This window comes from Lontra canadensis, unplaced genomic scaffold (assembly GCF_010015895.1).
Source record: "Lontra canadensis isolate GAN:19392208 unplaced genomic scaffold, GSC_riverotter_1.0 scaffold57, whole genome shotgun sequence".
Classification (NCBI taxonomy): Eukaryota; Metazoa; Chordata; class Mammalia; order Carnivora; family Mustelidae; genus Lontra; species Lontra canadensis.
In genome coordinates this window covers 11,875,170-11,889,517 of record NW_022631051.1, presented here as the reverse complement: position 1 = coordinate 11,889,517, position 14,348 = coordinate 11,875,170, and the positions used below count along the sequence as shown (strand labels likewise).

Here is a 14,348-nt window from a genome sequence, read left to right as displayed (position 1 = left end):
CATTATTAAACATAGAATTAAGAAGGATTATGTAACAAGAAGCAGGAAACAAGGAAACAAGAAAGAAAAGATGGAAACGTTCGGCTGCCCTGAACGAACCCCCATCTGTTCGTTTTTCAGCCACCCCATCTCTCAGAGCAGAGCTGGCAGCTCAGGGGCTTTGAATCACTGTCCACTGTCTGTCGGATGCTGGGTCTTAGGGAAAGACTGAAATTTGACCTGTGGCCAGCAGGGGGCGCTGTGGCCTCGTCCCAGGGTGTCCTCACGTGGGCTGCTCACAGCCGCCTCCCAGTCTGGGATTGGGCTTCGTGCTCACTGATGGAGGCTCAGTGGCAGACTCCAAGGCACCTGGACTTGCGTACTGACCCAGCAGCTGCTTCCTCCCTTTCCTTGTCATGCAGAAAACTCTATGTCAAGCCCCAGCCATGCCAGTGCCCCAGATCACTGCTGATTTTGAAGGGTGCGCCTCTGCCTCACCCTCCTCCAGTCTATAGCTGTGGCCACCACCTAAGGGCAGACAAGCCCATCATCATGGGCAGTGTTCACGTTCTTTGCAATGTGATTTTCCCATTTCTGTTGACTTCCCTCTATGCTCACAATCTTACAAACTATAAACCAGAATAAACGCATCATCAGATTTCTCTAGAAATCTTCCTCCTCCTCAGTCACTTGGGGTCAGTTTCGTGCCGTTTTGCCTGAGCTCAACTAAACCACGTTAGCAGAATTCTCTTCCCTGCATGGCTTGGCTAGGGTGAGGTGTAGGGGAACACTCATGGAAGATCTGGAAATTGAATGCAAAGCCGCGTCATTGTTTCTGTGCCATGGGTCACTGCCAGCATTGAGGTTAACGTGGGAGAGGAGATGGGTATAAATTTGCCTGTGTTGCTTTCCTTCCCAACTGCGGATCTGGATAACCTAGAGCGAGCACAGGCTCAACAGTAGAGGAGAGGCAGTAGCCTGTGAATATTGCTCCACCGCTCACGCCATGGCAAAACATCCACCCTCCTAGTAATCCTTTGTTCTGGATCCTTCACAGTGATTCTGCTTCCCTAGTCAACCCTGAGATCCTCACCTAGACCGGGACCCTCGTACACATCAGGACTCTCCATCTGCCTCCAACATCTTTTGAATTAACATAGTCCTCTTGTTCTCCACTGCGAGAATCTTCATTCAGCCTCTGGAGATTGTAGTAGAAGCTGTCTAGGACCTGCCTGTATTCCCTCAACACTTGCATTTCTGCTTGACTTTTAGTTGCTATCACCTGGGCATCTCTGGCCATCAGTGCCATCTGTGTCTGTGTGCAGGGGAGGACAAGGGTGCAAGAAATTAGCTCCTCCCAGAGCAGCTCTCAACCAATGACTGATGAGATTGGGTAGGTACATAGACACCTCAGTTCTCCCACCCTTCCAAGGCAGTAGTCTTGAAAGGGCCTATTCAGCCAAAGCAGCCCCACCCCGGTTGAACTGCCATTTTGTTGTAAAACTTAAATTGACTCTGTCCCCCACCTCCCAAAGGGAACTTACTTAAAAACAAGTCCTGGAAACCAGTCCCAGGTAAAAAAGCCCAAATACAAGGGAGGGTCAGGCCAGGTGGAGGTATCCAATCGGTGGGGGCACATACTGTCTCCTAGCTACCAAGGAGTATGGGCCCCGCCCTTTGGGCACCTTTTGGGCACCAATTCTGACCAAGGTGATAGGCTGGTTCAAATGTCTACTAGGGTAAATTGTAATTCAATTGGTCACTTATGCGTGACCCAGCATGACTGTGCAGCTTTCTCTGTGTGTTACAATTTCATTGGCCACCTGTGTGTGGCCAGGCCCAACCACATGGCCTTTGCTCTATAAAAGTTAGCCTGTGAAACAGTGGGGTCGCCCTCTCTGGAAGGGGCGGTCCTGACCTGTCTGTTTAACGGTCGGTTTGATTCTTGATGCTTGGCGCGATATAAAGCTTTGCTTGACCTTTGCTTTGTATCAGTCTCACTCCTTTAATCACGGACCCATTATTGGGGGACCCAACAGTCTGAGGTGTGTGTTTTAGGATGTTTCCTAGGGGTTCCCAGTGGGATTAAACTCCAGCTGCACAAGAGTGATAACTTGTTTTCCTGCCATCCTTCCCTTCCTTATCCACGTTTTGTAGGAGCGCCTCCTAAATATGCTACTTGCATTCGATTCAGGATTGGATTCTTGTGAAACCCTAAGTAGCTGGTCGTGGTCATAAGAAGCAGATCTTCAGAGTGAAATTCTGGAATTGGATAGCTCACCAGTCAAATAGAAGTAAGGACCTTATTAGTGACTCTAGCATGCTCGGTTCCGCAAGTAATAAGACATTTACCTAATAAGCCCCTCGCATGTGGTGGATCTGCAGGTTCAGATGGAAGGGGTTGCATTGACTAATATCTCTAACATTTGAGCAATATGGTGTAAAATGGTCACTGTAAAACCATGGAGTGGGCTGGTTGTCGCTAAATGCCAACAGAGCACTAGAAGAAAATGGTGGTCTCAGGACAGCCAACTGATGTGGGAGCCAGATGGCTTCTATGGCAATGCTTAGAGATCTTTGTAATCTGTGGCCAGAGGGAAGATCAAGATCTGTGGGTGGAGCATAACAGGGAAACAAGGTGACAGATTTCACAGCCCCAGCATCTCTGACACCAAAGTCAGGCTGTGATAGGGAGGGCATAGGACCTGGGACTTGGCATGGCCCCATCTAGCTGCATACACTTAACCTGTAACTCTGATTCCCTAGGACCTCTGGGTCAAGGGGCTTTCTCCTTCCTACATATCTGGAGCTTCCAACTTCATCTGGAGACATGGCAGAGACCTCACCCAAAGGCTGGTTCAGAATTATGCTTGCCTTACTCAAGAAATGTCCCATATCCCATCATTTCTTTTGGACTAATAAGCAAAATCAAGTCTCAAAATGTCCTGACATGAGTACTGTCTCTGGACGACAGGAGGAATGACCAAAAAGGACCTAGGAGTTCATGCCTAGGTGTGTCTTGAGGGTGTTGGATCAAGAGGGTCAAAGAGGGTGCCTGGGTGGCTCAGTGGGTTAAGCTGCTGCCTTCGGCTCAGGTCATGGTCTCAGGGTCCTGGGATCCAGCCCCACATTGGGCTCTCTGCTCAGTGGGGAGCCTGCTTCCCTCTCTCTGCCTGCCTCTCTGCCTCTCTTGTGACCTCTATCTCTGTCAAATAAATAAATAAAATCTTAAAAAAAAAAAAAGAGAGAGTAAAAGGTCGGATGGAGAGAGTTTATTGGTCCTGGTGCAGTGCCCCCATGATTAAGACAAACAGAATCGGTCTTAATGGGATGGTGCTTGAAACTTGGATAAATGGGACCCTAGTGTCAAAACGATGGGGATTCTGGGGCTCCTGGGTGGCTCAGTGGGCTAAGGCCTCTGCCTTCGGCTCGGGTCATGATCTCGGGGTCCTGGGATCTAGCCCCACATCGGGCTCTCTGCTCAACATGAAGCCTGCTTCCTCCTCTCTCTCTCTGCCTGCCTCTCTGCCTACTTGTGATCTGTCAAATAAATAAATAAATAAAATCTTAAAAAACACACACACAAAACAATGGGGATTCTGGAACCTCCTCGACCTTGAGGAACAGGGTAAAAATGATCAGAGAGAGGTGTTCATGTTACAATGGACTTATTATAAAGGTCCAGAGAAACGCCAGTGGACTGTTTTCCAGAGGGCTCAGATGACACTCTCTTCATAAAATGAAGCTGATGGGAGGGGCTGCCACTCTGGAAACACTCAGTGGTGGCTGTCCTCCACAGGCTGGAGTTCATGGTAGGGATACTGCCATAGAATTGGACTAATCCATTTCAATGAGTATGGCGGGAGTCCCAGTGGCAACACCAAAGCACAGAGACCAGGTGGAAGTACTTACCACGAAGGGAGTGAGATGCCCCTCCCGGATTTCCTTCCAGAACACCTTGGGGGAAGGCTGAGCAATGATAATTGAAGGATAACCCTCAGCTGTTTCATCCAGGCTCTTCCCATCACTTTACTGGCTGGGTTACAAGTGATGGACCACTCCTCCCCGCATGGATACCCCTAATGGGCAACTTTTGCTTGGGGACTCCTCATCAGTATGGATAAAATTTTCCTAGAACTTCCACCTGAGACCCTTCTTCACCATTCCTTCTTTCCCTTTCTCCTTTCTCAGGTCTCAGACCAGTAGTATGGTCTGAGGTCTATCCCTACCAATTCTTGTTCCTTTCCCCTTTCAGCTATTTGCCCTAAAAACTCTTATACATGTCTAATCCCAGCTTGGTGTCTAACCCTCAGAAGACTCAAACTGACACAGGCAGAAAAGTTGAGATGGCAACCAAGAGACTCTGGTCCACAGGGACATGTAGAAATGATTAATAGACCATGGTACATTGAGGTATCAGATGTAGGGGCAGTCACATATGGCTTGACTAGTGATTGCAAGTGGGTAAGTCACACCAGTGATTCAGCCACACCAGTGGAGAGTCACGAGCCCTTCCCAGTTTCCAGATATAAGCTATTCTCAGATCCAGAATAAATCAATAGGAAAACCAGGTGTACTTGAAGGAGAACCTTACAATATTTCAGAAATCCTTCCCCAAGGAGATCCTCTCATTATTTACCCAATAACTGACAGGAAATGGGAATGAATATCCAGATACTTTTGAGGGCTGTTGACACAGGTTCTGAGGTGATACAGAAGGCAGGGGGGGACAAGAAAGGAAGAAAAAAAAAGCCATCCTGTTCGTTTGCAGGTAACTACAATACAGAAGACTAGTGATTAACGGATTCCTCCCCCATGTCAGTTTCACACAGTGTCCACTGGATCTGAAGAACTGGCTGGTGATAATTTCCTGTTTCTGGACATATACAAAGTCAATCATAGGTCATCAAAAAACAATGTGGGGGCACCAGGATGGCTCAGTCAGTTGGGCGTCCAAATCTTGGTTTCAGCTCAGGTCATGATCTTGGGGTTGTGTGAAACCTGTGTGGGGATTTGGAGTTGGTGCAGAGACGGCTTGAGATTCTCTGTCTCTCCTTCTTCATCTGCCCCTTCCCCTGCTCTCTCTCTCTCTAAATAAAAATAAAATCTTTCTTAAAAAAAAAAAACAGGGGAGCCTGGGTGGCTCAGTTGTTAAGTGTCTGCCTTCAGCTCAGGTCATGATCCCAGGGTCCTGGGATCGAGTCCCATGTCAGGCTCCCAGCTCAGCTAGGAGCCTGTTTCTGCCTTTTCCACTTCCTGTTTGTGTTCCCTCTCTCACTGCCTCTGTCAAATACATAAATAAAATCTTAAAACAAATAAACAGACAAACAAAACAAAACAAACAAACAACAACAATAACAAAAACCAATATGGCACTCTAGGTGGAATGGCAGAATATATTCCCACCCCCAAAACTTGAAGCAGATGCGGTGATCCCCATCTTTTAAATCATTCGTCCCTGAAAATTCTACTTAAGTCAAGGCTGAGAATGGTGGTAAATTTAATTAAGCGGCAACCCCAGTTGTTCCAGATGTGGTATCATTACTAAGACAGATCAACGTGGTACTTGCTGTGTGAAATTTTTTTTTTTACATCTGGTATACTAAGATATAATTTAGATATATGAAAATGCATCTTTTTTTGTGTACAGTTCAGAGTTTGAATACATGCATTCAGTCTTGTAGCCACTCACTGCTGCAATCAAAATATAGAATAGTTCATCACCCCTAAAAACCCGTCATGCTCCTTTGTCATCACCCCATCCTTCCACCTGCAAACCCTAGCAACAACTGGTCTCTCTCTCTTTTTTTTTTAATCCCCATAGTTTTGCATTTTTAGAGTGTCATGTAAATGGAATCATACAATATGTAGCTGGCCTCTTTCACATAGCCTATTTTTTTTTAAACTGGCTTCTTTTTTTAAACTGGCTTCTTTCACATAGCCTGCTGCACTGGAGACAATCCATGTCTTGCGTATATCAGCGGTCATTCATTCCTTTGTGCAGGTGAGTTATTATTCCATTGTGTGAATGCTCCAGCTTGTTTATCCATTCACCGATCAAAGGACAATTCTATTACCAGGTTTTGGTGATTATGAATAAAGCCACTAGAAACATTTGTGTGAAAATATGTCTTCTTTTCCCTTGGGTAAATACCTAAGAGTGAGATTGTTGAGTCGTAAGTAAGTGTACATCTAACTTTATATGAAACTGCCAGACTGTTTCCCAAAGTAGCCATATCATCATGCAATGCCTTCAGTAATGTGTGAGTATTCTAGTTGATCCACATCCTTTAAGGAGTTAGCATTGTTAGATTTTTTTATTTTAGTTGTTCTAACAGATGCGTAGTGTTATCTTGTTGTGGTTTTAATTTGTGGCTTTTGGTTTTGTTTTGTTTTAAGTGGGCTCCACACCCTGCGTAGAATCCAACATGGGGCTTGAACTCTCAACCCTGAGATCAAGACCTGAGCTGAGATCAAGAGTCAGACACTTAACTGACTGAGCCATCCAGGCGCCCCTAATCTGTGGTTCTAATTCTCTAATGATTGACAATGTTAAGCATCTTTTCGTGTACTTACTTGCCTTCCATATATCTTCTTTAGTGAACTATCTGTTCAGAACTTTTCCCTTATTAAAGCTGAATGGATTGTTTTCTCATTATTGAGTTTTGAGAGTTCTTTGTGTATTCTTTATGTATTACATATACCCTTTATCAGGTATATATTTTGCAAATATTTTCTCCCAGTCTGGGGCTTGTATTTGAATTTTCTTAACAGTGTCTTTTGAAGAGCAGACATTTCTTTCATTTTTATGAAGCTATCAACCTGTTATTTTAGGGACAGACAGTACTTTTGCTGTTACACTTAAGAAGTCTTTGCCTAACTCAAGGTCACAAAGATTTTCTACTAAAAGTTTTATGGTTTTAGGTTTCTACTTAGGGCTATGGGATATTTTGAAATAATTTTTGGATATGATGCTACCCAAATGTTTGTCAATGTGAGAATGGTTATACAAATGTGGTAATCCATTCCATGGAATATTACGCAGCCATAAAAGAGAATGAACTATTGATGCATGCAACAAATTGGATGAACTTCAAGGGAATTATGTTGAATGGGAAAAGCCAGTCTCAAAAGGTTACCTACGATGGTACTATTTCTATGACATTCTTAAAAGGACAAAATTAAAGAGATGGAGGACAGAATGATGCTTGCAGGGGTTAGGGTTGGGAGGAATGAGGGGATGGATGTGGCTATAAGGGGGTAGCATGAAGGAGCTTTGTGGTAGAGATGGTAGATGGTGGATGGTAGATGGTAAAGCTAAATATCTTGCTTGGTGCTGATCGTGCAAAGATACACACGTGATAACATGGGCGCACACACACAACACACACACACACATACACAAATGAGTGCAGGTAGAATTGGAAAAAATGGAATAAGCTCTAGATTATACCAATGTCAATTTCCTGGTGTTAATGCTGTACTATAATTATGCAAGATGCTAACATTGGAGGAAGCTAGGGAAAATGTGCATAGACCATCCTTGTACATTACTTTGCAACTTCATATAAATCTATAATTATTTCAAAATTAAAAGTTTCAAATTCAGTTGCAGTTGTCTTGACACGTTCTCCTAAAAAGCCACAATATCCTGATCCCATCTAAATTATTATAATCCCGAAATAGTTAATAGCTGCTTCACAGTCAAATTTCCACAATGGTCACTAAGATGGCTTTTATTTATAGTTACTACTTTTTGATTGGTTTGGTCTCCTGAGAAGATCTAATCTGTATAAACTCTGTTCTCGTTACTTGTTAGATCTCTCCAGATTCTTTTCATCTGTAAGGGTCTACACCTTTTCTTTCCTGATATTCACTTTTCGAAGCATCCATGCCAATTTTCTTTTCCAGAATTCTGCAGTCTGGGTTTGTCTGGCTATTTTCCTGGGGCCCTTGCTTTCCCTGAGAACTGAGAACTACTTGCAATGGATTTAAACACCTCAAATATGCTTATACCCATGGGCTTATCATGACACTAGCAAATCAAAGTTGGAAGAAGCTGGCACACTGACTTGTTACTATTGATAGTCGGTAAATAAGAGGGAAAAAGATCAAACATTTATCTTGCTTTTTACCTTACACATAGCTCCTCTGGGGACTGAATCACTGATGAAGGGAAGTTTTCTTACCAAAGTCAAGGAGGAATGCATGAAGGCAGGAATGAGGATTTCTCCAGCTTGCATCCAGTAATGAAGCAATGGATTAGGGCATTGTGCTTACATCACAAAAACACAATTTAGAATGGAATACAAGGGCCCCCACTCCATATCCTGATGGGTGTCCTCGTGTTAACTCCACCACCCTCCCTTGTTATGTGGGGCCATCTCCCTCAGTTCATTTTGCCAAACCATGTCAAGGCAAAACTGGCCTTCTGTATGCTCCAAGAGCCCCTTGCATTTTCACACTGTCTGATTGGCATGCTCCACTCCCCAAGACCCCTGGGCCTCCCTCAGATTTGGGGGGTCTCAGGGTCTAACTCAGGTCAAAAATGTTGGGTCCTCCATCTTCAGTACCACTGGTGTCATAGCCAAGCCCATTGGGTTTTGTGTTTCTGTGTCAAATTTGAGATCTGTGCCAAGCAATTCTGTGCACAGGCCACAGTTCTTAGCACCCCAGGTTCTCATCTTGTGTCACAGCTGGGGTTGCTGTAGATGCTTAGGGGTGGCAGTGGGGGTGAGATGCAGCACCAGATCCCAACAATCTGGGAACCCCACCCTTTCTGACATCCCTCTCCTCTGTTACTGATTCAGAAAGTTCCCCCAAATGTTCCCTTCCCTGCATTGGCCTATTTTGACCCTTTCCTTCCCACACGCTCCCAGAAGCTGTATATAATCACCAGCTTCATATGCAAGGCATCAGAGGTGTGTGTGTGTGTGTGTGTGTGTGTGTGTGCGTGCATGCGTGCGTGTGTGATAGAGACAGACAGACAGAAGGACAAAATGTGGCCAGTCACTGATGTGACATAATTTCCCTTCTTAGGGAATCACAATGACCCCAGCCATCTCCAGGAGTCCCAGAATGGCAGGGTCTTTGGAACTCAGGAATCTCTTTGGTCGTGCCATCAGTTGCTCATTCATCTCTTTGCCCAACTCTATCAGCTCCTTGTGTTTATCAGACACATCAAACGCATGGAATGGATCCTGCCCACCAGGATTTGCAGAGTTTGCAGATTAGTTAAGGAGAGAGACTTGCAAAATAAACTTAGATCTGTGTGGTGGGCGCTTAGTTAGGAAACCACAATGTTTACACACGGCAGGAAGCTGGTAACTGTGTTAAGAAATCAGGGAAATATTATTGCCTGAGGAGGGAGTTTTGAGATCCTCGTAGAACCCTGAACTGGGACGCCAGATGGAGGACCCTGTAAAGGGTCAGGAAGTCCTGTCCGTCAATGAACGGCTTGGAAAAAGCGTTGGAAGCAACCAAGAGGATTAGGTGTCGGATCAATTGCAGAGAATTAATGCGGCAGAAACACTTGAGGGGGGGATGTATAAGACATGGGACTTGGGGGGCGCCTGGGTGGCTCAGTGGGTTAAGGCCTCTGCCTTCGGCTCAGGTCATGATCCCGGGGTTCTGGGATCGAGCCCTGTGTCGGGTTCTCTGCTCAGCGGGGAGCCTGCTTCCTTCTCTCTCTGCCTGCCTCTCTGCCTACTTGTCATCTCTATCTGTCAAATAAATAAATAAAAATCTTTAAGACATGGGACTTGGGACCAAATCTGGGCCTGCCTCCAAAGACTGCGTCATGATAAAGAGTCTGAATTTCTCCCTTCAATCTGTACTTTCCTGCCCAAGCCACAGGCAGCTGTTGATTACTGGGGACGTGGCCAGTCCAAATTGAGATGAGCCACAAGTGTAAAACACACACGGGATTTTGAGGATTTCATACTGGGAAAAAAAAGTTTAAAACCATCATAGCTAATTTTTATATTGACTGCATTCTGCAATGATAACATTTGGGATGTACTGGCTTAAGTAAAATGCACTACTAAAAATCATTTCAGGGGTGCTTGGGTGCCTCAGTGGTTTAAAGCCTCTGCTTTCGGCTCGGGTCATGATCCCAGGGTCCTGGGATCGAGCCCCACATCAGGCTCTCTGCTCGGTGGGGAGCCTGCTTCCCTCTCTCTCTCTGCCTGCCTCTCTGCCTACTTGTGATCTCTTTCTGTCAGATAAAAAAAATCTTTTAAAAAATCATTTCACCTGTTTCTTTTTATCTTTTTAAATAAATGTAGCCAATAGAAAATAAAAAGTTACAGATGTGGATTGCATAGGTGACTTTGAAGGTGGGAGACAAGCAAAGGTTAGTTAGAGAGGAGGAGTGCAGGCAAAGCTGGATCTGGGAGGTAATGAGGAGGAACGGAGGAGGGTACAGGCTGAGCAGTGGGGACAGGCGGGAAGCCAGATAATGGTAGAGGTGAGAAATGACTCAGGCTAAAGGAAAGGACTTGACAAAGAGGAAGGCCAGGCCCAGTGACTGATAAGGAAATAATACAATAAGAAGAAGAACACAGTGCATTTGAGGAAGTAGAAACTCAGAGGGTACCTAGGACCTGGCATGAGCTGAGGCCATTGTTTTACACTGGTGGAAGAGCCAGTACTGACATGCGCCCACCTTTCTGGGGGACCCCTTGGGAAATGGATGTTCTCACCCATGTTTGGGATCATAGGACGGATAGTCTGCCTGGCACCTCTCTGAGTAGGAGGCATGTCCCCCCTAAGTACCCATATAGGGGGTCCCTTCCTGCAGGGTACGTCCTGACCCACCACCCAGGGACTCAGGGAGCTGCACAATTGGTCAGGCCTGTAGGCACCCACTGTTTCCTCTTCATCCAGTAAACCTGTTGGTGAGGCCCCTCCCCCTGCCTCCAGGTTTTTCCCCAGGTCCAGAGGTTTCCATGGAGTTATCAGGCAGGAGGACTTGCGGTTGACCTTGATTGCCCCACCAAATGTGTCTTGACTGAAACCCAGCAGCAGGAGAGCTCCTCCGGAGCAGGGGTCAGCAAGGTCTGGTACTATCTGGCACGGCCCTATGTTTCTGTAAATAAAGTTAATAATAAACAGCCATACCTATCCATTTATGTGTTATCTGTGACCGCTGTCACAGTAATTTGGAAAGCCCAAATTATTTACTGTATGGTCCTTTATAGAAAATAATTGCCAGCCGCTGCCACTCTCTTGCGCAAAAGAATCCATGCGTTTCTCTCACCTGCATCAGTGGTGTTTAATCAAAGTAATTTTGCCACCTTGGGGACTTTTGGCAATGTCTGGGGACATTTTTGGTTGTTGTAATTAGGGGCAGGAAGGCACAGGTCCGGGCATATGTTGGGTTGGGGTCAGAGATGCTGCTCAACAGGACAGCCTCACCACAGAGAACCGTGTTCGAATGTCAGAGGAACCGGGCTGGAGCACCTGCTCCCGACCTGTCCCTTGGCGCCCACGACCCCCCAGAGGCTTGCTCACCCTGTAACCCCTGCACGATCCAGCATCCTGTCCTCAACAGGCATGTTCCCCAGGTGCAGCCCCTGCCCCCCCAGGACCTCCCAGAGCAGGGACTGGGGTCACGTAGACTATGAGCCACCAGTCTCGTGGGGCCTTCACCCTAGGTTGGTTCTTGGGTGCGTCCCACTCCTTCTGACCTTTCACAGAACATCTGCGGCTTCCCCAGGACAATTCAGCACACCAGGCGCACCAAACTCAGTGGAACAACTGTGCAAGACACAAGCGAGTTTAATCCCCCAATCTGGACTTCCGGGGGCAGAGGGGAGGGGGACAATAAGAATTTGCGGGGTTTCAGCAAAGCTGCCAAACAGGAAAAAGCTGAGCCAGGACTCTTCTCCTCGGCCCTGTGAAGCTCATGGCCCCAGCCCTCCTTGCCCACACGCGCCTCTCCCTGAGGATGCATGCCCGTCTGTCTTTAGATCACGGTATGTGAGTCTTGGGGTGCCTGGGACCCTGGAGCAGCAGGCTCCTTTTCTTCCCTCCTCATCACCCTCACCTTTTCCATGCCCTGGAACCCCACCGCACAGTAATACATCCCCTCGTCCTCAGGCTGCAGCTCTGCGATGTTCAAATACCCCGTGTTCTTGGCCACATCTTTGGATCCAGAGAAGCGAGGGGGGATCTTGGAGCCCTGGTCATTGTCTGAGTGGGAGAAATATCTCAGCACGAATCTGGGAGGGTGACCGGGCCTCTGCTGGTACCAGTAGATGCTGTAAACGCTGACGTCATGGTCTCCGTTCAAGGTGCAAGGCAGGTGGATTGTGGTTCCCAGAGATGAAGACACAGATGGCGGCTGGCTCAGCACTGGCTGGGAGCCACAGCCTGGGGGCACAGAAGCACATGGGTATTTGGGGCAGGCGAGGGCAGGGGATGGGGCTGGGGGTGGCAAGCTCTGGGGTGTTCTCACCTATGCAGTGAGCGAGGAGTACCAACAGGGCAGGAGTCCAGGACATGGTATAGACGTGCTGGGCTCTGTCTCCTTTGTGCTGCCACAGCTCCTGAGGCCCTCTCAGGGCTGGGCCAGCACCCTCCTGTGCCCTCCCAGGGGTGGAGCCATTGCAGGCCTGCTTCCTGGCCGCCACCATCCTGAACTTTCTAGAATTTGCAGCGTCGGTTGGGGAACGGTCCCACGGCTGCCTCTGTGGCTCTTGCCTTGGTCCCTTGGAAGCGTCCGGGGAGGAAGCACCTGCTGGAATCTCACGGGCCAGTGCCCAGGAGGCCAGCCTGCAAGGTTGGGTGTCTGAGGTAGGGTAACCTCAACGTCCTGCTGAGGGAGCTGAACCCCCCAGTAATATGGTTCTTGTCCAAATTTACATGCCTGGTGAAACAGTAGAGAGAACACAACCTTAGGGTAGTGAAAACACCTGCTTTGTACAGCAGAAAATGCTGTGGCCCTGGGGTGAGTGCGGTACTCTGTCCCCTTCCACGTTCCTGCTGCTCCCTTCCGCCAAACCCAGTGTCCTTTCCTCCTAGAATGAAGTAGCTGTGGCTCACAGCTTCTGAGAAAGAAGCACCAGAAGGGACTTGCTGTTGGGGGTGGGAGTGCCCAGGTGGGGCCCAGGGCAGGTGGGGGCAGAAGTAGAGCAGCCTTTTCCCCACATCAGGTCCTCCAGGGGCCTGGCCCTAGCCTTTCTGACCTCTCTCCTCTTCACAAGAGTCTCCCTGGGGAGCAAGTATGTCAGTGTCCCCCTGGTCCTCGGCCCCCTCCTTGGCCAGTCCCTGCCCCTGTAGAGGTTCTGAGTGTCCCATCCCTGCCCCACCTGCGTTTGACCCCCATCACCAAGCACTTCCAGAAGGCCTGACGCCTACTCTCTGCTCTGTGCTGCCCACAAAGCCCTCCCCACAAAGCCCTCAGATGAAGACTAATGTCCCTATGTTAATCAGAAGCTCTCCAGAGAAATAGAACCAATAGGAGATATATGTAAGAAGAGATTTATTATGAGAACTTGCCTCACTCAAGTATGGAGATTGGGAAGTCCCGTGATCTGCCAGATGTCTGCAAGACGGTGGACCCAGCGATCCATGACCCACCATCTTGCAGACCCGGGAAAGTCAGTGGTGTCGCTCAGTCTGAGTCTAGAGGCCTGAGAATCAGGGGAGCCGGTGGTGGAAAGCCCAGTCCAAGGGCAGGGGAAGACCAATGTCCCAGCTCAGCGGGAGACGGGAAGCAGAAAGGGACCAATTCCTCCTTCCTTCTCCTTTCTGTTCTAGTCAGGCCCTCGATGAACTGGAAGATGCCCACCCACATTGAGGAGGGTCTCCTGCTTCAGTGAATACACTGGTTCAAACATTAATCTCATTTAGAGACGCCTTCACAGACACACCTAGAAATAATGTTGAATCTGGGCATCCTTTGGACGAGTCCAACTGACACATGAAATCAACCATCACAACTTACCATCCCTTCTCTCCTCGTCTCATTCTAGAACTTTCTCAGCAAGACATAGCCACAGAGGGAAGCCAAGGAAGTGAAGTGGGTCCTCAGTTCTCATGGGGCTCTTTTTTTTTTTTTTAAGATTTTATTTATTTATTTATTTATTTATTTGAGAGAGAGAGAGAGTGCACAAGCAGGGGGCTTGTGAGGGAGAAGCAGACTCCCCACTGAGCCCGGAGCCCGATGTGAGATCATGACCTGAGCCCAAGGCAGACGCTTAACCTACTGAGCCAACCAGGCACCCTCTCAGGGGGCTCTAAGGCAAGGTCTCTCTTCTGGTGGAGGTAAAAGAAAGAAAAGAAAAAAAGAAAAGGGGTTATTCCAGGGGGTGGGTCACCTGAGCTGTTGTTTCTCCTCAAAAGGCATAAGTAGGACCAGCCAG

The 14,348-nt window shown here is 47.6% G+C and overlaps 1 protein-coding gene across 1 annotated transcript in view; it reads right to left on the bottom strand.

Annotated features, from left to right (window-relative positions):
- LOC116878319 (immunoglobulin lambda-like polypeptide 5) overlaps window positions 1-12,539 on the bottom strand; it is a 30,402-nt gene extending 17,863 nt beyond the window's left edge. Inside the window, exons 1-2 of the mRNA XM_032875659.1 lie at window positions 12,440-12,539; window positions 11,951-12,354 (exon numbers count right to left, since the gene is read on the bottom strand). Coding sequence (XP_032731550.1) covers window positions 11,951-12,354; window positions 12,440-12,485 — 450 coding nt within the window. The 5' untranslated portion in view covers window positions 12,486-12,539. The remainder of the gene's footprint in view (window positions 1-11,950; window positions 12,355-12,439) is intronic.
- Between the last annotated feature and the right edge of the window lie 1,809 nt (window positions 12,540-14,348).